The sequence below is a fragment of the Myxocyprinus asiaticus genome, chromosome 24 (assembly GCF_019703515.2).
Source record: "Myxocyprinus asiaticus isolate MX2 ecotype Aquarium Trade chromosome 24, UBuf_Myxa_2, whole genome shotgun sequence".
Classification (NCBI taxonomy): Eukaryota; Metazoa; Chordata; class Actinopteri; order Cypriniformes; family Catostomidae; genus Myxocyprinus; species Myxocyprinus asiaticus.
The window spans coordinates 9,644,640-9,669,511 of record NC_059367.1 but is presented as its reverse complement, the minus strand read 5'-3'; the positions used below and the strand labels follow the sequence as shown (position 1 = coordinate 9,669,511).

Here is a 24,872-nt window from a genome sequence, read left to right as displayed (position 1 = left end):
CACAAAAAATAATTTTGACTTGTACCTCGCGGTTACAGTAAGGCAGTTATAAAAGAAGTGAATGGGGCCAGTCCATTAACATTAAAATGCACACTGTTTCAAAAGTATCACCACATGATATAAAAATTATACATTTTAGCATGATTTTAGTGTGATAAATATGCTTACTAATCTTATGTGTACAGTTATATCAACTATTACAACTTTATTGTCATGACAAAGTAATGCGGGTAAACCCTGGAATCTGTTGAAATGCTATAACACAGATAAATTCCTGATTTTATTGCACTAATATCATGTTAACTCGTAAAATGTTTACATCTTGTGGCTATGCTTTTAAAACAGTGTGTGTTTTAGTGTTTATAGACTGGCCCCATTCACTTCCATTGTGAGTGTTTTCCTGTAACCGCGTTTGCTCTTAAATATTAAAATGATTTTTTTTGTGGTTATAAATGTTATGCCACAGATGCTGTTGATTGAGTTTAACTTGTTTTGAACTTGGAGCATTCCTTTAAGGAGTGCAATGCAGAGTGTTCTAAATCGCTTTGAGGTTTCGTATTGATTAGCGTTCTGTAGAAGGTAGCTGCCTCTGCAGGCATTAGGCAGCAAGACAGCTAACTAGGTTTTGGAACAGAGCCATTTAATGGCAAAGCTAGGGCTCCATATCCATCAACGCAGGAAATAGTCATTAACAATCTCATGTGAACTTGAGAGACACTGAAGTATCACACTGTTAATGGAGAACATTGGGCCGTCTTCAGTGCCATTCTGAGTGTAAAGTCTGTCACTATCTTGTTCTATTGCTCGTGTCACCCCTGCATGTGTAACGTTGGCTGGCAACAAGGTAAACAAAGAGACGATGATGATGAAGTGTGGAACCCATGTGCAGTTTAATTGAAATGTAAAATCCAAACTTGAACAAAACATGAACTTGACTTGACTTGACATGACATGAAAATAAAAGACATTAACACAAAACATGAAGAAAAACACATAAAACCATGACATCATGGCAGTATTAGCAATCTAAAAAATGTTGCTTTCTTTCAGATTCATGGATTCTGCAATATGGACCAGGATTTGACTATACAGTAATGATATTTGTAACTTTCTTTTAGGTGATTCAACGCAGAGAAGATGGCTCTGTTAACTTTTTTCGCGACTGGGAAGCATACCGTGAGGGATTTGGCAAGATAACAGGAGAACATTGGCTCGGTAAGCCAAGTATCTTTTGCACAGTCTGTTTATAAAAAGGTTATAGTGTGATTATCAATTTAAATTATTTATAGAACATTTCAAAATATTGATTTTTCTCATTCAGGAAACTTTACGACCTTTACAAACTTTACAATTAGACAATGTTTATTAATATGATAATTGCTCCATATTAAAGGGATACTTCACCCAAAAATTAAAATTTAGTCATTTACTCACCCTCTTGTTGTTCTTAACCCGTTTTGTCTTCTGTGGAACACAAAAGGAGATGTCAAGCAGAATGATCACCTCAGTCACCATTCACTTTCATTATATGGAGAAAAAAAAAATGCAGTGAAAGTGAATGGTGACTAAGACTAACATACTTTATAACATCTCCTTTTGTGTTTTACGAACGAAAAAAGTCAAATGGGTTTGGAACAACATGAGGGTGAGTAAAAGATGACAGAATTTTCATTTTCAGGTGAACTATCCCTTGAAGTGCTTAAGGAATAGGTGCAGATTATGTGGTGGTTGCAAACTTGTTGCACCACAGAGGAACCAAGTGAGTGAAGGTTCTGGAAAAGTGACTTAGTAACTCATTATGATGGTTAGTTGAGACCAATTCAGTTGCTCACATGTCACAGTTTTTGCTTGTAAAGAGCAATTATGTTTTTTTTAATAGCTTGCTGAGTAGACATTCTGCCTGTGTGTTACATGCAAACACACACTCTTCACTTTTTTAATTGTTTTATCTTCAGTGCGATAACTGTAAGTAGCACAGGCACATTCGGTTATTGTCACACTGAGCTGCCAGCATGGACTAAATGCCTTGCTGTGTGTCCAGAGCTGAGCGTAGCAAATGGCAGTGGGTGGACAGGGAGCGAAGCTTTATAAAGTGTTTGAACGTAGTGAGGAAATTCATCATAACGTCCACTGATAAAGCATGCGGAATTATGTTATTTTTAGATTACTACCTACAGCTCAGTACACCCAGAAATTAAAGTTCTGTCATTATATACTCACCCTCATGTATATGCAAATCCGTATGCTGTTAACTTTTCTGTAAAACACCAAGGAGACTTTTTGACAAATCTTTACACAGCTCTTTTCCATGCAACAACAATACATAGTCAGTCAAGCTTATTTATAAACAAAAAGACATTTGGCAAATTGCAGTTTAGTTGTTTTATTTGCCCCGATTGTTCATGTTTTGTTTTGTTTTTTATTAGATGCTAATTCCATGAAGGACATTTTTTTTATTTTGTTTTTTTTATGGAAAAGCAGCCATAATGAACTTTATTGTTTATTATTCATTTGAATTGATTGTGTCATTATTAGCTTATATCGCATTGCATTTACAGCAAAATAAAAAGAAATGAGATGACCGGATTTTTTCCAATTTGTCCAGCAAACTTTATCATTCCCAGAAACATTGGCCAGTACCAAAGTTTCTTAGCGGAAATATCATTTATGCATTTCCTGACCAGTTTCTTAGTTTATTTATATATATACAGTGTATATACATATATTCAAAAAGTATTCAGTAAATTTATTCAAAAGAAAAAACTGAAATATCACATTGACATAAGTATTCAGACCCTTAACTCAGAACTTAGTTGAAGCATCTTTGGCAGCAATTACAGCCTCAAGACTTTTGGGTATGATGCGACAAGCTTTGCACACCTGGATTTGGGGATTTTCTGCCATTCTTTTCTGCAGATCCTCTCAAGCTCTGTCAGGTTGGATGGGGACCGTCGGTTGACAGCTATTTTCAGGACTCTCCAGAGATGTTCGATTGGGTTCAAGTCCGGGCTCTGGCTGGGCCACTCAAGGACATTCACATAGTTGTCCCTAAGCCACTCTTGCGTTGTCTTGGCTGTGTGTCACTGTCCAGTTGGAAGGTGAGCCTTCGGCCTAGTCTGAGGTCCTGAGCCCTCTGAACCAGGTTTTCATTAAGGATATCTCTGTACTTTGCTGTATTCAAATTTCCTTCAACCCTGACCAGTTCTCCGGTCCCTGCTGCTGAAAAACACCCCCACAGCATGATGCTACCACCACCATGCTTCACCGTTGGGATGGTATTGCGCAGGTGATGAGCCTTTCCTCCAGACATGACGCTTGGAACTGAGGCCAGACAGTTCAATCTTTGTTTCATCAGACCAGAGAATCTTGTTTCTCACAGTCTGAGAATCCTTTAGGTGCTATTTTGTGTCTTGCACTGAGGAGAGGCTTCCGTCTGGCCACTCCGGTAGAGTGTTGCAGTGATGGTTGTCCTTCTGCAAGTGTCTCCCATCTCCACATATGATCTCTGGAGCTCAAACAGAGTGACCATTGGGTTCTTGGTCACCTCTATTACCAAGGCCCTTCTCCCCTGATTGCTCAGTTTGGCCATGTGGCTGGCTCTAGGAAGAGTCCTGATTGTTCAAAACTTCTTCCATTTAAGAATTATGGAGGCCACTGTGCTCTTGGGAACCTTCAATGCAGCCTACATTTTTTTGTAGCCTTCCCCAGATCTGTGTCTCGATACAATCCTGTCTCTGAGCTCTTCAGGCAGTTCCTTTGACCTCATGGCTTGGTTTTTGCTCTGATATGCATTTTCAGCTGTGAGACCTTATAAAGACAGGTGTGTGCCTTTCCAAATCATGTCCAATCTATTGAATTTGCTGCAGGTGGACTCCAATCAAAGTGTAGAAACATCTCAAAGATGATCCAGAGAAATGGGATGCACCGGAGCTAAATTTCAAGTGCCATAGCAAAGGGTCTGAATACTAATGTCAATGTGATATTTCAGTTTTTTCTTTTTAATAAATTTGCAAAGTTATCAAAAATCTGTTTTTTGCCTTGTCATTATGGGGTATGGAGTGCAGATTGATGTGAAAAAAATAAATAACTTAAAGCATTTTAGTATAAGGCTGCAGCATAACAAAATGGAACAAAATGAAGGGGTCTGAATACTTTATGAATGCACTTTATATATACTCACTAAGAACTTTATTAGGAACACTATGGTCCTAATAAAGAGTCCGACTTGGTCTTCTGCTGTTGTAGCCCATCCACCTCGTGATTTGACATGTTGTGCATCCTGAGATGCTATTCTGCGCACTACAGTTGTACAGAGGGGTTATCTGAGTTACCGTAGCCTTTCTGTCATCTCGAACCAGTCTGGTCATTCTCTGTTGACCTCTCTTATCAACAAGGTGTTTCCGTCCGCAGAACTGCCACTCACTGGATGTTTTTGGCACCATTCTGAGTAAACTTTAGAGACTGTTGTGCGTGAAGATCCCAGGAGATTAGCAGTTACAGAAATACTCAAATCAGCCCGCCTAGCACCAACAATCATGCTATGGTTGAAATCACTGAGATCACATTATTTTCCCCATTCTGATGGTGTGCATAACACTGCTGCCACACGATTGGCCGATTAGATAATCACATGAATAAGTAGGTGTACAGGTATTCCTAATAAAGTGCTCAGTGAGTGTATATACTGTATATAAACTGCTTTTATTTTCAGCAAACTTAACATGTGTAAATATTTGTATGAACATAAAAAGATTCAACAACTAAGGCATAAACTGAACAAGTTTCACAGACATGTGACTAACAGAAATGGAATAATGTGTCCCTGAACAAAGGTGGGGGGGGGGGGGGGTTCAAAATCAAAAATAACAGTCAGTATCTGGTGTGGCCTGCACCAGATTTGCCAGTTCTTACTGTGAGATGTTACCCCATGCTTCCACCAAGGCACTTGCAAGTTCCCGGACATTTCTGGGATGATTGGCCCTATCCCTCACCCTCTGATCCAACAGGTTCCAGACGTGCTCAATGGGATTGAGATCCGGGCTCTTTGCTGGCCACGGCAGAACACTGACACTCCTGTCTTGCAGGAAATCATGCACAGAACGAGCAGTATGGCTGGTGGCGTTGTCATGCTAGAGGGTCATGTAGGATGAGCCTGCAGGAAGGGTACCACATGAGGGAGGAGGATGTCTTCCCTGTAATGCATAGCTTTGAGATTGCCTGCAATGACAACAAGCTCAGTCCGATGATGCTGTGACACACCGCCCCAGACCATGATGGACCCTCCACCTCCAAATCGATCGCTCCAGAGTACAGGCCTCGGTGTAACGCTCATTCCTTCGATGATAAACGTGAGTCCGACCATCACCCCTGGTGAGACAAAACCGTGACTCGTCAGTGAAGAGCACTTTTTGCCAGTCCTGTCTGGTCCAGCGAAGGTGGGTTTGTGGCCACAGGCGACGTTGTTGCTGGTGATGTCTGGTAAGGACCTGTCTTACAACAGGCCTACAAGCCCTCTGTCCAGCCTCTCTCAGCCTATTGCGGGCAGTCTGAGCACTGATGGAGGGATTGTGCATTCCTGGTGTAACTCGGGCAGTTGATGTTGCCATCCTGTACCTGTCCCGCAGGTGTGATATTCGGATGTACTGATCCTGTGCAGGTGTTGTTACATGTGGTCTGCCACTGTGAGGACTATCAGCTGTCCTTCCTGTCTCCCTGTAGTACTGTCTTAGGCGTCTCACAGTACGGACATTGTCATTTATTGCCCTGGCCACATCTGCAGTCCTCATGCCTCCATGCAGCATGCCTAAGGCATGTTCACGCAGATGAGCAGGGACCCTGGGCATCTTTCAGTAGAAAGGTCTCTTTAGTGTCCTAAGTTTTTATAACTGTGACCTTAATTGCCTACCCTCTGTAAGCTGTTAGTATCTTAACGACCGTTCCACGGGTGCATGTTCATTAATTGTTTATGGTTCATTGAACAAGCATGGAAAACATTGTTTAAACCCTTTTGTAGTGATTTATACTCAATTCACCGATGACGTAGTGATTTTTGATCACGTGTCACTTAAGGTGTGGTTATGAGTGTATCAGATGACCCCTCCTCCTTTGCAATATGGGGCACCAGTTAAAAATACTATCTTAACAATTTAAGGACGCTCCAAAAGAGCTGTTCGATAATTTATAATTAATGTAAACTAGAGGGAGTTGGTTAGCTGATTTATCTGAAGGATTTGTGAGAGTCTGGACAACTAGTAGAGTCTTTGATCATCAACACAATGAAGACACAGTTGTTATAAAATTAATGACATTTATTAACAATAGATATGCAAGAGTAAGTACCACAACGATTAATAATGCTAATAATGAATATGCACTGCTAAAGGATAATAAACTAATAACCAAAAAGGAAAGTACTGAATTAAACAATAAAACAAATAAACGATTTGAACACAGAATGGTTAAATGCAATGCTGTTGAACTGAATGCAGCAATGGGAGAGAATTGTATGGGAATGCTCCTTATGGGAAACCACCTAATGGCACTGGCAAAATGGTGATAAATAATGTTTATTTATCATTAAACAAATAATGTAACAAACTGATCCCAGGTAACTGTTACCTAAGCAAGTTAAAAAAAACATATGCTGCAGGTATAAAACTAATGCCAAGGTCTCTAGAAAGAGGTTTGGTAAGTTTATATTTACGTTCCACACAGTCGGGTGATCAGTCCAGAATAGACGCGTCTTCCACTGGCGATGCGGGTAGCGTGCAGTGGGCAGAGTTGTGATCCAGTAGTCGTTGCCACGCTGGGCCGGAGGATGCTGAACTTCAGTTGTGCCAAGAGGGTCCTTAAAGAGTGGACTGGGCAGCTGGGTCAGTTGAATCTTCACAGGGTCCTTTGCAGGCTGGCTGCGTCTCTGAGGAGCCGTGTGGAACAGGCAATGTCTGCTGATGCAGAGGTCCTTTGTGGACTGGGCTGCACTGCTGGAGGGGCCGTAAGGGTCAGATAAGGTCCCTCAATGCTGGGGCCCTTTTTCAGTTAGAGTGCAGCAATATAGCAATAAAGCAATATAAAAGGTTTTGCTCACAAAAGCTTAACCTCAACTATCTTGTAGCTTCTTTCCTCATCAGGTCAGAAACTCAGGACGCGGTGTGTCTGCTAATGTCTCCTTCCCCGTCGAGTTTGAAATGCAGGACAAGGGTGTGTCTACACGGGGGACATATTTATCCCTTTCTGATGAGGAGGAGACTGAAATCAGGTGCCTTTCCGATCCTGGAGAGTGATTGGCCACTGGTGTCTGAAATAGCCACGGTGTTACCCACCTTAATATGGAACTCATTTGCATAGCATAAAGTACAGTGTTAAAACAGTGTCTTTAACGTTTTACCCATGCATTATTTCTTTATCAAACATCTTTCAAATTATTAAAGGCATTGTATGGAACAGATAAGAAACCAAACACGATAAGAAATGGTTAAGTCATCGTCCATGCATTCGTTTATATGTTAATAGGTCTGTCCTGTGAACTGTAGTGTTAACAGTCAATATCCATTAACATAAACTGTGCTTTACATGAAGATGGAGTGGATGTGTTGCAGTTTATATAAATTTAAGGCCTCCAAACCTATAGATCTATAGAATAGATCTCTGTGGCCCTCCACTGCTGCTGCATCCAGGAGGTCCTGAAGGAATTTATGGCAGTTCTTGCCTAAACTTAGGAATGAGTTTGTTGGGTGCAGAAGGTCCCCATTTCTGCCCTGTAAGAGGTGTCTGGCAGTTTCCGTAGATCTTATCTGCTGTTGCTGAACATTTGTTTATGTTCATTCACCAAGGATCCAATCACAGTGAGGTACATCTTCTTCCACACCGGCAGTTAGAGAGGGGCCCTGCCTCTGGTCCCTGGAATGCCATCTTAACTGATGTTCACCACACTTTACAATAAAGATCTGTAAATTTATTTGGATTTTTACAAAATTATCTTTAAAATAGTGTCCTGAAAAAGAGACGTTTCTTTTTTTATTTTTTTTTTTATTTTTTTTTTGCTGAATATATATATATTCCAATTATTATTTTTTATATGAAGGTCTCATTAAAACAGAATTGGAAACTTGGAATTGGAATAATGTATTTTTTTTTTTTTTTTTTCAAATGCTTTTAATGAATATATTTTACTGTTTTAGCCTTGTCCCAGAACCAGACTTTCAATATTAAACTATGAAAATCCATGAAAAAACAAAATTATTACAAGTTTAAAACTATGACAATCTTAACAAAGACTGAAATACACATAAACCATTTCAATATTTACTGTGAATATGTCATTTCCACCACACCAATCGATTTTGCCCCGATACAGTTTTTTTTTTTTTTAAGTGTACTTATTAACAGTTGACAGAATTGTCAGTGAAGAGCATGCTTGAAATGAAATATGAGACATGTGAAAACAAAGAAAATTCAAGGTAAATATCACTTCATTCACAATCAAGCTGAAATTTTGCCAGTTTGCACAAAAATTTTAAAAATATTATTTAATTGTTTAATAAAAATGTAGGATAAATAAAATGTTAGCTGTGAAATAAGCCTTAGCAAGACAAAGGAGTCATCCATTTTATTTAAAAAAAAAATATTTTAAATATAATTTCTATCACCATTTCCATTAATTCTATTAAACACAAAACAGAATTTGAGATGTGGTGTAAATGACACGGTGGTGGGAACTGTCATGACATTCAGAAAAAATTCCCATGAAGCATGTTCATAAATTTTTGGACATTGTTATTAGACAAATAAAAAAAAAAAAAAAAAAAAATAGTGAGTGTTAAAAATTTGTAACCTGACTGTACTTTCTAAAAGTCCACAATGATAGAAGTTCCCGAAGTTGAAGAAACACCCATATATGGCCATTTTTGTCCTTTTTGGAGCTTGACAGACATGGGCACTATAAACTGTCAGTGTATAGAAAAGAGCTGTGTGAAGATTCCTCAAAAAGTCTCATTTTGTGTTCCACAGAATAAAAAACAGCAAACATGTTTGGAATGACATGGGGTGAGTTCATTTTTTGGTGAACTATTCTCTCAAATCTGAAGGATGGAGTAAAGCAAAAACATTGTGCATTTGTGGTTTGTTTGTGTGTTTTCTGTGACGGATGGTTGCTCTCTAATATTTCAAACATGAACAAGATAAATTGTATTTTCATTTATTTACCGCAAGGTCGCTCCTCTTTCATGGACAAAAGATTGGAATATTTATGGTGTGCATCTTGTTTTTTAGCTTTTGTCTGACAACCATTTTAGGTCCAGACTTGTGATGATCCTTACAAAAATGAACTGCATTTAAACTGCAGTCTGATTGCAGTATTACTGCAATCTATGTAGTAAAAAGTGCAGTTTTGTGTAGTACAATGATGTTGTACTGCACAATGACAAACTGTACTGCACTTACAATGCCTTTTGACTGCAGTACTGATATAGTGCACTACAGTACAATTGCAGGTCAGTGTAGTACTACTACAGTTCAGTGAAGTATACTTGCATTCCACACTGGTATAACTGCAGTACATTGCAAAAAAATAAATAAATAGCAGTTCAGTGAAGTACAGTTTTAAATCAATACTGCAGTATAAATGGAGCTTCAATTGCAAATGCAGTTTTCACACTGAACAAAACTGTAGTTCTAAAGCATCTAAACTAGATTATGCATGTGGCTAGACGATTTTTTTATACTTTGCTTATATGATATTATGCTTGGAAGCAATTATAATCAGCTATGAAGTCATATTCATATATGCACATGAATGTAATCATTTATGCATCCAGTCATGTCATCAACTTGATAATACTCAAAATGTATGCAGGGATATTAATTTTTATTTAATTATTTATTTTTCTCATTCAATGTTCAGTAACTATGTTTTATTACTCATGATACCTACCAAAGTGCTAGAATTAGTTAAGGTTATGATAAAAACCATTATGTCTTAAATAATACTGCTTACGCAGTTTGTGTTTGCAGTCACTGGTCAAGTTTTTAAGACTTTACGGAAGTACAGCAAATGTATTAGGTGTAGGAGTGCAGAGTGCAGTTCTAGAGAACAACAGTAAAACTGCAGCACAAGTGTGGTATGTTGGACGCAGTATTCCTGCAATTTTCAGTACTGCAGTACAAGTGTGGTAATTTGGACGCAGTATTCCTGCAGTTTCCAGTACTGCAGTACAAGTGTGGTAATTTGGACGCAGTATTCCTGCAGTTTCCAGTACTGCAGTACAAGTGTGGTAATTTGGACGCAGTATTCCTGCAGTTTTCAGTAATGCAGTAAAAGTGTGGTAATTTAGATGCAGTATTCTTGCAGTTTCCAGTAGTGCAATACAAATTTGGTAATTTGGACGCAGTATTCCTGCAGTTTCCAGTACTACAGTGCAAGTGTGGTAATTTGGATGCAGTATTCCTGCAGTTTTCAGTACTGCAGTACAAGTGTGCTAATTTGGACGCAGTATTCCTGCAGTTTTCAGTACTGCAGTAAAAGTGTGGTAATTTGGACGCAGTATTCCTACAGTTTTCAGTACTGCAATACAAGTGTGGTAATTTGGATGCAGTATTCCTGCAGTTTTCAGTACTGCAGTACAAGTGTGATAATTTGGACTCAGTATTCCTGCGGTTTTCAGTACTGCAGTACAAGTGTGGTAATTTGGATGCAGTATTCCTGCAGTTTTCAGTACTACAGTACAAGTGTGCTAATTTGGACGCAGTATTCCTGCAGTTTTCAGTACTGCAGTACAAGTGCGGTAATTTGGTCGCAGTATTCCTGCTGTTTCCAATACTTTTGTAATACTGTGTCCAATTTACCACACTTGTACTACAGTTAAAAAACAGAAGTTGTTTTTTTGTAAGGGGAGGCTTGTTCTTGGCGTACGTTTTTTTCCTGTATCGTGTGCTCAGGGGTTTGTGTCTCAGTCACCGATGATGAACTATGACAGGCCTGTCATGAAGTGTCATCTCTGAAAGATTGACAGCTTCACTGTGAAAGCGGGACAGCACTGGCTAGCGGTGTCTCTCACGCCCGCTGTGGCTGAGAATGACATTTTCTCATGGCCTGCTCCTTTTTCTTAGACAGTTCAGCCGAGAGCAATCCCACAGGTTGTTCGACACAGTATATTACTTGTGTTGGTTGTTAGGGGTTCGGGTCCCTGTGGGAAAGACCAGGATGGAACAGTCCTCCCTGGAGTGCCAAGGTTCAAGGCCCTGGCTTGTGGTGAAGATGTGCAATTATGCCAATGTTCTGAGCTTCAATAAGACACATGTGGGAGCTGGAGACAATTAACCTCCAGGGCTGGTGAAATGAGTTCCAGAAAACATCAACAAACCAGACATATCAGGAATGAGGTGACAGGCAAACTGGGGAGGGCAGAGGACCCCATAGTAGGAGACAATCTAGCCTCTCACCTCCGACCAATATGATCTGGAGCACAGTTCACAATATGAGTGTACAGAAACTTATGAGCTACTTTTGGTGCATGTGCAAACAGCGAGCTTTCAAACTGACTACTTTTGTTCTTTTATTAAGCTAATTATAATTACTACACTCTTACAGTACCCCTTACAGACACTGTGTGGCCTTTTAATATTTATTATTTGGTGCATTTATGAACCTTTTTTTAACTAGCAAGGGAATACTTAGTTTTTAACCAAGTTAAAAGGAATAGTTTACACAAAAATGAAAATTCTGTCATAATTTACTCATAGTTCATGTTGTTCCAAACCTGTATGACTATCTTTCTAATGCAAAACACAAAAGGAGATTTTTTTAATGAATATTGTGGACCGCTTTTCAATATAATGGCTGAAGACAGTGCCTCACTTGAAAGCATAATAAAGGACCCAAGCGTATCATAAAAGTAGTCCAAGTCTTCTGAATGCGTACTGTTTGGTGAGAAACAACACAAAATGTAAGTAATTTTTCAGTTGCACATTCATGAGCACGCTGATGATTTTAGTGCTAAATAACTCAACTTCTCAATACAGATTATTTGCTACAAATAATCAGTATCCGTCACTTTAGTGGACTGGCTTATAAATCAATCTTGCTATAACTTTATTCGTTGTTGTTTTCAAAATTAGATCTATAGTGACCTAAACATTGGATACAATAGAAGTTAAATTAGATTTAACTGAAAACCACAAGTTCAGTATTAATCTGGTAAATTCTATTTATTAATTCGGTCATGAAAATATTTTATTTGAAATGTCAAAAAGCTTAAAGGTGGTGTAAGTGATTTTTTTCATGTGAGATGAAGTGTCGTGAGATATCTCACCAGTCTCTGTGAATGCACTAGACTGTGTAAACAGCAAACAAAATTGTTTGTCTCTGACACTTCCTGCCTGTCAGTCATTTTGCGCTTTCTCATAGTATTGTAGTTGCAGCAAACTGAGGCTTAATGCCATTTTTATGCCATGTTGTTCATTACAGATGTCAGTTGTGGGCGCTATTTTGCTGCAGTTGTTTTTGACAACAGCTTCTGCTCTGTGCAGGTCTCAATAAAGATAATTTGGTATCTTTGGAGTGATGGGTTTTGGAAAAAGAGGGTATGGCTAATCCAACGACTCGCTGAAAATCGCTTACAGCACCTTTAAATTATTATATCTATAAAGGTTTTGGTTACCATTGTTCAGTAATATTGTAACATTTGGTATTTTTAATGTCTTGTACTGTAAATTTCATAAAAACTTCACTGGCAAGACCTATTTTAGTCTTATAAATGCACTGTTGTGGATTCTTGGCTTTATTTTGTTCTGCATTTGCAGCGTAAAAAAGTCAACAGTCACCCAATTTAATGAACTACTCTATGTCCCATGAATAATTCCATAAGTCATAATAAGTGCAGCAGCAAAAACACAACAGCCAGTACAGCAACAACAGCACGACAATTCACATGCAAAGTGCAATACAACAACTCAACAATAGTACACTGTTTAATATAGTGTGCATTATGTCTTTCATTGTTCAGTACCTGATGTCAGGTGCAATGACCATTATTAAAGTATCTTTTTATGGCACTTTTCCACTGTATGTTACGTTTCGACTCGACTCTGCTCACTTTACTTTTCTGAGCTTGCTTTTCCACTGCAGTTTAGTGCTGCCTCAACGTGGGTGGGATTATAGGCTGATCGTCATAGTTGCGCCGCCTCTACTGCCGTGACATCATCTTAAACCCGACACAAACATTATTGACCATAAACAATAACACGACCGCTAGCTGTTAGCTACTAACTCATTGTGCTGCATAAAGCAGTTGTTGCATGGTGATTTTACACAAGTGTAACAGTTAAATTGGCCTGGTTGTTTTAGAAGCAAGCTTTCCAGTAGCTGGTCAACTAAATAAAGTGAAGCTTTCAAGCAGAATAAAGAGTTAACGTAACAAAACGTACCATCCTCCATCGTGGACTCCAACAACGCAGAGTCCAGGGCACTCTCCCTCCCATTGCTCGCCGGTCTATTGCCATAGATAGCGTCCATTTGGTTGAACCACTTCCACTTCCACTTTCTTCTGTTTGAACCACTCCGACTGTTGTGATCCTTAATTGTTCTGTAGACACTTTTAAGTTTTTTTAACTTTTCCCTACACTGTTGGTAGGTCCGGTGGTAGCCGTGTGTGGCCAACAGCTGAGACACTTCCTGAAAGACTTTTTTTGTTTCACGTCGTTTCGTTCGTCACTAACGAGAGGAACGTCTACACCTCGTTTATTGACCACGGCGTGGTTTTGCACACAGCCATTTCTTTTTACAATTCGAAAGTCGCGTGAACAAATGATATTGCTGTCGCTGTTGCTAACTTTAAAACTAGCGGGTTGATGTCCCGTCACATTTAGTATCGGCTTGGCTCGCTTGGAACCTCGACCGAGGTGGTACTAAAAAAAATATCAGGTACCAGGTACTATCCACAGTGGAAACCCCCAAAAAGCAAGCAGAGTCGAGTCGAGTTGAGCTGTACCGTGCAGTGGAAAAGACCAGCAAGTGTGTCTAAAGTGAGGTACATGTTAAGTGTTAAGGAGTCTTATGGCCTGGGGATAGAAACTGTTTTTTAAATTGTTAGTCTGAGTTTGGATGATCCGAAAGCATCTGCCAGATGGCAGTGCCTAGAACAGATTATTTGCAGGGTCAGTGCAGTCTTTTATAATCTTGTGGACCTTCCTAAGACACTGTTCCTTATAGATGGGGCATGAAGTTTGGTTTCAATGATGAGTTCTGCTGATCTCACCACTCTCTGGAGAGTCCTACGATCACGAGCAAAACAGCTGCCATACCAGACTGTAATGCAACCACAAAGAATACTCTAGTCTATACGGTGCACTGGTAGAAATTGATGAGTATGTCTGGGGCCAAGCTGAACAATTTAAGCTTCCGCAGAAAGTATAGGCATTTACATGCTTCCGTCACTGTTGTGTTGGTGTGGAGAGACCAGGTGAAGTCATTGGAGACATGTACTCCCAGGAGTTTGAAACTGGAGACTCTTTTCACCTTTTCTCCATCGATATCTAGGGGGGCGTTGCATCTACTCTTTACTCTTCTGTTGTCCACTACCATATCCTTTGTTTTTGCTAATGTTTAAAGGAATTGTTCACCCAAAAATGAAAATTCTCTCATCATTTACTCACCCTCAGGCCATCCCAGATGTTTTTTACTTTCTTTCTTCTGCTGAACACAAACAAAGATTTTTAGAAGAATATTTCAGCTCTGTAGGTCGATACAATGCAAGTGAATGGTGGCCAGAACTTTGAAGGTCCAAAAATCACATAAAGGCAGCATAAAAGTAAACCATACAACTCCAGTGGTTAAATGAATGTCTTCTAGAGCAATATGATCACTTTGGGTGAGAAACAGATAAATATTGATATCCTTTTTCACTATAAATCTCCACTTTCACTTTCACATTCTGAAAGTGAGAGTGAAAGTGAAGATTATAGTGAAAAAGGAGTTATATTTTGGTTTGTTCTCACCCAAAACCAACTGGAACACTTCAGAAGACATTTATTAAACCACTGGAGTCCTAAGAATTACTTTTATGCTGCCTTTATAGAATTTTAGGAGCTTCAGTGGTCTGGTCACCATTCACTTGCAATGTATTGTCCTTGCATTGTTTGGAGATATTCTTCTAAAAATCTTCATTTGTATTCTGCAGAAGAAAGTCATACACATCTGGGATGGCATGAGGGTGAGTAAATGATAAGAGAATTTTAATTTTTGGGTGAACTATCCCTTTAAGTTACACTTGTCCCTGCTTTGGGGATGTTCCTAAAGTAGGGACACGCAACTGACAAGATGCCTTATTTTTTATCTGTCAAAATGACAGACCACATTTTGAATTATCCATTAATGTTTTTTTTTATTTTTTATTTAATGTATGATGGAACATTTTTGGTTTACGCAACCTCTGGGACCAGATTCACAAAAATCTTAGAAGAAAAAAAATAAAAAAAGATCTTTGGATAAGTTTTACTTGTTTACACTTGATGAGGACATTGAACATTCTTAAGTTTTCGGGAATACAAAATATTCTTAACTTTAAGTTAGAAAATAAGAAGAAAATAGTAGTTAAGTTGTTATTCTTAAGAATGTTTCATGAATTTGGCCTCTGGTTTTGATATATTTGTGAGGCCAGATTCATAATGACAGAAGAATGCAAATTTTCTGAGATGAAGGAAACTTACTGTATGAGCTACTTTTGACACGCATGCCAAGCTGAGACCATTTTAGTGCCACATTAACAATTAGCATGAAATACTTGGCTATGCATAGATGTAAGTTGTATATTGGGGGGGGGGGGGCATGAATATTAATGCACAAGAGTGTATTTTTGTGTCATCAAAGGAGAGGTTCGAATTACCATTCCATAATTTTTCTTTTGTAGTGTATTAGCATATCCATTTATGATCTACCTCCCAGAACACTATAAATAAGTCTTTTATCAGTCATTTTCACATAATTCAGTTGAATTGGCTATAATAAGTCATCTCCCACTCCCCCAAAAACTCAAGATGTTTACAGAGTGTCAAAACTTGAGCGTTCATCAAAGGCTCACACATACAAACTTATGATTTGGCATATGTATACTTGAGGAACTGAAGAACTCTTCTATTGTTCTTAAATTAAGCTAATTATAATTATTTCACTCTTAACATACTTATTACAGACACTTTGTGGTACTTTTGCATTTGATTAAGACATTATTCAAAAGCCTATTTATAAACCTTTTTTTTACTACTAAGAGCCATCCTTGGTTTTTAAAGGTTTTGCTAGATGAGTGAGGACAATTTCATAAAGTTGTACACACACACACACACACACACACACACACACACACACAGTGGCCCCAAAAGTATTTGAAAAATCAAAACGGTATGAATGTAATTACATTAGGTGAAAAAAAATATAAAACCAAGTGACATTTACTTTAAAGATGAATAGCACAAGCACTATTTTCCAGAAAACTATTTAACGAAAATATGTTTAATAGATACCTAATACAGTATGTTAGATATCTAGATATATTGTTCAAAATAATAATATAAAGTATTTTGACACTTTATGGGTGTCAAAAGTTAAGGGAACATTTCCATAGTTAATGTGATTAGTGTAAACTTGTGGAGAACGGACTTCATACAACCACAAAAAAATCACCTTTGACACCAGTTGGTTAAACGTAATTACAAGAATGGCTAGCATCATAGGTAGATAACACTTGGTTTGATATTTTATCTAATGCAATGACATTCATACATTTTAAGTATGGCTTATGGGTCTAAAGGCTTTCTAGGATCACTGTACATTAAAGTATATTTAACTGATTGTGGCAGACAAGCCTCTTGTTCGGTCGGGAAAGGAGGAAGCAGGAACCGGATTAACAATCAACAAGACTTTAATTACAACATAAAACACTGAACTGAAACATAACGACACATTGACACACACAGCGGCCAAGTGCGTCTCAATCTCTCTCTCTCTCTCTCTCTCTCTCTCTCTCTCTCTCTCTGGCATCCCCGGCTCCTCTATCTCTCTCCCATTGATTGGGCAACTCAGGGCCGGGCATGCATCCTCACGGCCCGGCCACACCCTCCTCCTCGTCACATACCCCCACCGCCCGATTTAGGCCGGTGAAACCTCCGGACTGACTTACTCCCCCAACTCCGTTCCACCGCCGGCTGGTCTTCCCTGCCTCCTGGGAACCTGGGTAGGATGAAGGAAGGGAGAGGGGAGAGAGAAAGAGCGCAGGGAGCCCGAGAGAGAGAGAGAGGGGAGGGAGAGAGAGAGAGAGAGAGAAAAGAAAAGAAACAAAAATCCCGACCATGCCTCCATTCGGTCCCCAGACAGCTGTCCAGCAATCCTCCTCGATGCTGGCCGATGGCACTGGATTTCGCTTCCAGGTGGACGGCAGTGGGATCCTCTGCCTCCTGGCGGATGGCAGCAAGCTCCTCCATCTCTTGGCGGACGGCAGTGGGCTCTTCTGCCTCCTGGTGGACTGCAATGTCTCCTCTGCCTCCTGGCAGACGGCAGCGAGCTCATCCATCTCCTGGCGGATTCCTCCGCCTCCTGGTAGACGGCAGCGGGCTACTCCGTCCCCTGGTGGATGGCAGCGGCCTCCTCCATCCCCTGGCGGATGGTAGTGGCTCCTCCAATTCCTGGCGAACGGCAGCGGGCTCCTCTGCCTCCTGGCAAACCGCTCCATACCATCAAACCAATCCTCTCCTCGGCGTCGCGATCCTCCGTCAGCGGCGAGGGCTCTCTGACGGCACGTCTTCCTCCAGTCCCGGGTTTCGGCATCAGGGTAGCAGACTAGCCTTGTGTTCAATCGGGAAAGGAGGAAGCAGGAACTGGATTAACAATCAACAAGACTTTAATTACAACGTAAAACACTGAACTGAAACATAACAACACATTGACACACACACACACACACAGCGGCCGCGTGCGTTTCTCTCTCACTGGCTTCCCCGGCTCCTCCTTTATCTCTTTCCCACTCATTGGGCAACTCAGCGCCAGGCATGCATCCTCATGGCCAGGCCACACCCTCCTCCTCATCACACTGCTGTACTGTACAAGGGATGTGTATTGAGCTATTAAAAGTATAGCATCCTATTGGTGAGTTCTTTATAAGAGGTGTTCTTTTTTTTGATGAGCTGCCAAAAATAATGAACTTTTCCCACATCCTTTTAAAGAAGAGATGTGTTTCAATCGTGTTTTCCATATCCCTGCCATATCCCCAGTCATCACACAGCTTTCCCGAAGGCCTGAACAGGCCCACGTCAGCAGAAAAGTGAATCGTCATCTATAATCTCATTGATCCGCACAACTCTCGTCTCATCACAGACAACCAAAAGTAAGAAGTTGGTTAGCCTTTCTTTTCCCCTTTTGTTTTTGTGATAGATTACTTAATTTTGATTTATTGACTTAATTTTGTCAAAGGTCCGGTGAACCTTAATTGGAAACTGTAATCTGACCAGAGGGCCCTCAGAGATATGACACATTTTCAACGTTATTAAAGGAATAGTTTCCCACAAACTAAAAATTTTGGCATTATTTACTCACCCTCAAGTCGAACCAAACCCATATGCTTTTATTTTTTCTGTTGAACACAATAGTAGGGTCAAAAGTATACACTTGTGCACTATATTCCAAGTCATGCAAGGCCATACAACAGCTTTTTGTGAGGAACAGACTACAATTTAACTCAAAAACAAACAGAGCAATGTAATGAAAGCACCACAGAGCCGCAGTATTTACGTACACTCATGCTATGAATGGCTTACTTATAGCTGTCTCTGCACATTTAGCTGGCAGAGAAGGATTTTAACATAAAAAAGGTTTCACTTTTAAAGGCACTGGATTTTGTACTACAGTTCCCTCACCCCTTACCTTCCAGCATACAGATTCTGTCACAATATCTTGACAGAGTAGACTCAGACTGGTGAAAACAGTATGCAGTGGAACTGCTTTGCAAATTACACAATTAAAGACTTTTTGGCTAACCCTGTGAACTTCCCTTTGGCAGGCAAACTTTGCAGAAGTTGGTTAGGTCACAGACAGTTGGTCAGTATATAAAAATATATGCAGAGGTTAAAAAAAAAAAAAAAAAACATGAACCTAACCGAACTATTTCTTTCATTGGTTTTGTCTGAATATATAATATTTCTGAACTACCATGGTTGGGTCAATAAGAAAATACTTATCATGCACACTCTTAACTGCTTCTTTAAAATGGAAGTGTGTCATATACAGTACTGTGCAAAAGTTTTAGGCACTTGTGAAAAACTTTCAAAGTGAAGATTTCTTAAAAAAAATAATGACATAAATAGTTTTCATTAATCAATTAATGTCATACAGTCCAGAAAAAGAGCTAAATCAATGTGAACTCTTTTGCCTTCAAAACAGCACCAGTTCTCCTACTTACACCTGAACACAGTTTTTCTTGGTTGTTGGCAGATAGGATATTCCAAGCTTCTTGGAGAATTCACCACAGTTCTTTTATTTGTTTAGGCTGTCTCAATTACTTCTGCCTCTTTATGTAATCCCAGACTGACCCAATGTTCAGTGGAGGGCTCTGTGAGGGCCATGCCATCTGTTGCAGGGCTCCCTGTTCTTCTATTCTTTGCAAAAGGAATGGGAGTATAAAATGTATATGTCTTATTGACACACTAAAGTAGCAGATATAAATAAGCATCTTAAGACAAATGTTTTTGTGAAACATCTTATGTGCCCAAGACTTTTGCACAGTACTGTATGTGCCTTTAGCGTCACTAAATGAAATTGCAAAAAATAATTGCTTTCAAACAAGTTTCCTAAACACTCCCCCCATCTGTCATTGGTTGAACAAAGAGATAGTTCTGCCCCAAACTCACGCCCTTGGTTGAGCCAGTGTTGCTATGCCGGGCTGGTCATACGCTTTTTATAGCACCACAGTCATAGTGCGTTCAATTTTCGGGTAATCAGCCTTCGAATAACCTACAAGATGCCAACAAATGGCTTACTTATAATTGTCTCTCCATATTAAGAAGCAATAGTAAAAAGTATTTAAAAAAAGTTTCACAGTACTGTCAGTGATAAAGACTTTTACACGAAGTGTTTATTTAGAACATTCCTCTGTCAACGTTTCTGTCATATTCCTTTGCAATTTATTCAGATATAAGCACTCTTGCTTTAGATGGCGATAAATGGAGATGTTATCTCAAGGGCTTTGTGACCCATCACATTCAAATTTTTGTGGCGGAGCATGTAAAAGGCGTGAATGCGTCATATAAGTGAAGAAAGCAAAAGCGATTAGATGCCATTAATATGAAGTGACTTGATTACCAGCAGAACATCTCAGAAATGTGCTGGTGGCTTTTAGCTCCTCACAGCTTGACATGTAGACAGCACACAGATTTTATGTGCAGACTGACCTCATAGTGAATTCAGCGAAAGTAGGTTGAAATTTCTTCAGCTGAGGCTTACCGAAATTCAAACAACTACCCCCAGTGGCCAAAGCTGGAAGTGTTGTTGAACATATGGTAATATGTGAGGTTCATTTTCTGGGTGAAATATCCACGGAGTGGTGCCAAAAACAAGTTGTATTTTAGTTGCAAATGATGTAATACAGTCAAAAGAGTGTATATTTTATTAACTCTACCCCCTGCCGAATCCCCCCTATTCGGATGGGATTCGTTTTCCGAACATATGTCCGTAAAGTAATTATTACCGCGGACATCTGTAATGTTTACCATCGATTCGAAGGAGAAAAGCGATGTCTGTAAAAATCACAAAGATGGATTTGTCTATAGCACTCACACACTGTTGTCATGTGAAACTGACCTATTAGAAAATGTATACTGTGCTATTAATTATGCAGGAAAAACATGATCATTTACTGTACCTGTGATTATAAGAAGAAACTGATTTGAATATCTGGCTAAAACAACAGCATTTGGGGCCCTGGGTAGCTCAGTGGTAAAATATGCTGGCCTGGAGTTCGCTAGCTCCCTAGTTTTAATCCCAGGGCATGCTGAGTGACTCCAGCCAGGTCTCCTAAGCAACCAAATTGGCCCGGTTGCTAGGGAGGGTAGAGTCACATGGGGTAACCTCTTCGTGGTCACTGTAATGTGGTTCGTTCTCGGTGAGGCGCATGGTGAGTTGAGCATGGTTGCCATGGTGGATGGCGTGAAGCCTCCACACGCGCTATGTCTCCGTGGCAACGCGCTCAACAAGCCACGTGATAAGATGTGTGGGTTGACGGTCTCAGACGCGGAGGCAACTGGGATTCGTTCTCTGCCACCCTGACTGAGGCGAATCACTACGCGACCACAAGGACTTAAAATGCATATTGGGAATTGGGCATTCCAAATTGGGGAGAAAAAGCATTTTGTTTGTCCCTCCCTAATATATGTTCCCAAATGGAGGGCTCAACGCAATTTCCTGCACTCACTCTGCTCAAATTATAAAAAACATTATGTGCATGGGTAAATAAACACTTGACAGCATAAAATGCTTGAGGAAAAACATGCATCACTTCAAACACAACAGCCAGTGTTATCTGAAGTTGTGAAGCGCTTACATTTTCTGGCGTCTTCTCTTGACCAAAATCCACTTCATACACTCGGAGAACTTAAACAGCAATATTTAAAGGGATCAAGGACTGGAAAGTGCCGATTTACTGGCTTTTTACCAACATGTAAATTCACACAGGATTTATATTACATGGGGTTATTTTTACAGGCCGTTTTATAGTAGGTAAAACGCGCTCTAATTTTTACCGACGCGGGAAGGCACAGTCCGGAAAAAAGTCAGGAAAAATTACTGACATGACCGATTTGCACGGGGTTAAAATTACTGAGAAGCTCTGGTAATTATTACATTACCGCACGTCCCCATATAAAACTATTCCCATCCGAATAGGGCTTTAGAGCCAAAATGCAACCTCCAAATCACGCTCACCATTGTTTACGTAAACACAATTACTTCCTGGTTTTCATGGGACTGCAACATCTCCTGTTACACATGTAACCTTGGTTCCCTGAGATGAAGGGAATGAGAAATTGCTGTAAGCACTATGGGGAGTGTCCTTCTACACGTCCTTGTTGAAATCCTTATACAATCACGGCAATCTTACGTGTGCGTATGCTTGGGCCACGGTTTGCGTGGCTTCACAGATGGCTCAGTAGTAGCTTTCAGCTGCGCTGGGGCAGTGATAGATTAATTCTTTGCCAAGCGCTGACCAGAATTAGATCGGGAGCATGCCAGGAAAGGGAAGTGCTACTTCTCTTTGGCAGAAAGTGTTTCATGGCTTGAGACTACTTTTGCGCCATGATAAAGCGCTCTGAAAAGCTTTCCACGGCGTTGCCAAAGAGATTGTTGGGCGACGTTGAAGTGTCGAGGAGGGCGGCTTTCTCTGCATCACACATCTCTTTGAGAGTTAGCCAAATATGACGGTCCAGAACCACCAGGTTGCTCATCGCTTTGCCGATGGCCTGAGCAGTAGCTTTCGTGGCTTGCAGTGCCAAATCTGTAGCAGAGCGGAGCTCTTTGAATGGCTCTGGATTGGGACCTTGCTCATCCATTTGTTTGAGGAGCTTAGCTTGAAAAACCTGAAGCACCGACATGCTGTGGTGTGCTGAACCAGCTTGGTTCGCTTCTGTATAAGCTCTTTCAGCCAGTGTGGGCATCAGTCGACATAGCTTGGAGGGGTGGGCAGGGCGGGATTTCCATCCCATGGCAGTAATATGGCAGAGGTGCGACTGCCTGTTCCACTGGGGGAAGCTTTGAGTAGCCTTTTTCCTCAGTGTGGTCCACATTAGTGAGGACGGCAGCACCTCCGACCTGAATGCGAAAAGTGTAGGGCACACGCCAGGTCTTTGTGAGCTCCGCGTGGACCTCAGGGAAGAATGGTTTGCTCCTCCGGACCGTGGTCTGTTGACGACGGCCGGTTTGCAAAAACCATTCATCCAGGCGAGACTTTTCTGGCTCTTCTTCATGTGGTCCCTCAGGACTTTAACACTTAGAGGTGGGTGGGAGGGCACGAGAGGCTGGATCTTCCCTCAAAACAAGGTCGATCCTAGAGTGCAATGTCCAGAGATTCATGCCGTTGCAGTGAGAGCAGTCTGTCTCCATTAGAGCTGCTTGTGCATGGGCGCGTCCCAGGCAGTGAATACAGCGCATTCGCATTGGGAACACTTGTAGAATGACATCTTTAAAAAGACACGTATCACACAAGCGGCTCTTTAGTTAATATTGTATATATATATATATATAAATGATACAGTAACTCCGGCCGGAGCACTGTGGGAAGCAGGTCTGGAGTGCCGCATTGATAAACGACGAGCGTCTGCGAAGAATACGTTTACCGAGAACGTTTTCAACGGTGATGTGGAGAGCTCTTCAGTGGAACACACAGGAGCAGAAAGCCTCTCGGTGCAGGCACTGAGCACATGAGTCATCCTGTTCGCATCTTACTGAGAAGTTCTGTCTGCTGTAAGTGTATATCGAAGGCAAAGCAGAAAGGGTTCCAAGACAAAGACGAAGTTCGCAGTCTTGAAGGAAGAAAATTCTGAAGAAATGGTGACTGAATGGTGATGTTATATAGGCCGACTGTGCACTTAAAGGGGCAGGGCTCAGACACCATTACCAATCAGAGTTTTGGCGTGATTGTATAAGGGTTTCAACAAGGTTGTGTAGAAGGATGTCGAGTAAATTGAATCGAAAGGGAACCCATGTCTCTGAGTAGCGCCACAGGAAAATGATGCAAAAATGTCTGATGGGAGATGGTGCTTGTCAGTAACTAGGCAAAATGGAGTCGATTTCAGAGCAAATTTGGTTCAATATGTCGATTTGCTTTGTGATCATGTTGTTTTATGAGTTCATCTGGAAACAAAGTTGTTTAAAGGTTTGCGATTATTTTGAGTAAGTTTGCTAGGTTAGTGTCATCAAATCTTTGAAAGATATTCAGTTTTATTTGAGGCAAATACTGTATTGAGGCTAATATTGTATGTTGCAATATGGACCAGAACTTATACCATTTAGTCAAAGGTCTGGCTATGTGAGAACACTGCGAATCCAACCTTTTTCTAAACATAACGCTGACTCTTGAAATACCGTAATCCCCTCTAAATCTCTGCTTGCTCACTCTCTTTCTGCATTCTTGCATTGTTTTCTTATTCACATGTCGAAGTCCTACTGATTTCAATAAGCTTAGACAGACATTTTCTCACCACTGATGTCGGCTCATGTAGGCTTGCCATGTCTGGCTGAGTGAATATTAAAAAGTGGGTTAAAAAGATGGCGGCCTCTCGTGGGTGTTTCTCCCCTGTCTCTGCACTCATTACTCAACACAGAACTGCTGTTAATAGACTGCTATGCATTCTAATAGCCAGAGCAGCTTCAAAAATGAGCCACGCTGCGATAGGAACCTGTGCTGTCTGCTTTCTATTACCTGATCTGCTTTATTTTCCATGATAGACGTGAAAGATATTTTCTTGAGTAGATGGTTTGATTTCAGTCACCCGTGTCACTTTCATCAGCAAGGGTCAGATTATCATTCTTATAGCTTAATTTAAACAATTTATTGTTGTAGTTCCCAATAAAGTTACTGTCAACTGGCAATTTGTACAAATTTTACTCTACATTTTTGCATTCTACATCAAAGCTCTGTTGGTTTCCAATTTTTTTCACATTCCCCACCACTCCGTTTTCTCTTGAAATTCATGGTTTGCTCTTGCATGTTCATTTCTTACCCGTATCCTGTTATTATGCTCCCAAAATTCCCTGGATGTTGCGCTGAGATGTATGGCCGAGATAGTGCTGATAAACATATTTTCCTTTCGCCACTAGTCTCCACCTCTGGATTCTGTTTTTGTGT

General features: G+C 40.4%; 1 protein-coding gene across 2 annotated transcripts in view; it reads left to right on the top strand.

Annotated features, from left to right (window-relative positions):
* Positions 1-24,872, top strand: part of LOC127415158 (fibrinogen C domain-containing protein 1-like) — a 190,908-nt gene that overhangs the window by 123,424 nt on the left and 42,612 nt on the right. For both annotated transcript variants that reach the window (XM_051653765.1, XM_051653764.1), the window contains exon 5: positions 1,119-1,215. In XM_051653765.1, coding sequence (XP_051509725.1) covers positions 1,119-1,215 — 97 coding nt within the window. The remainder of the gene's footprint in view (positions 1-1,118; positions 1,216-24,872) is intronic.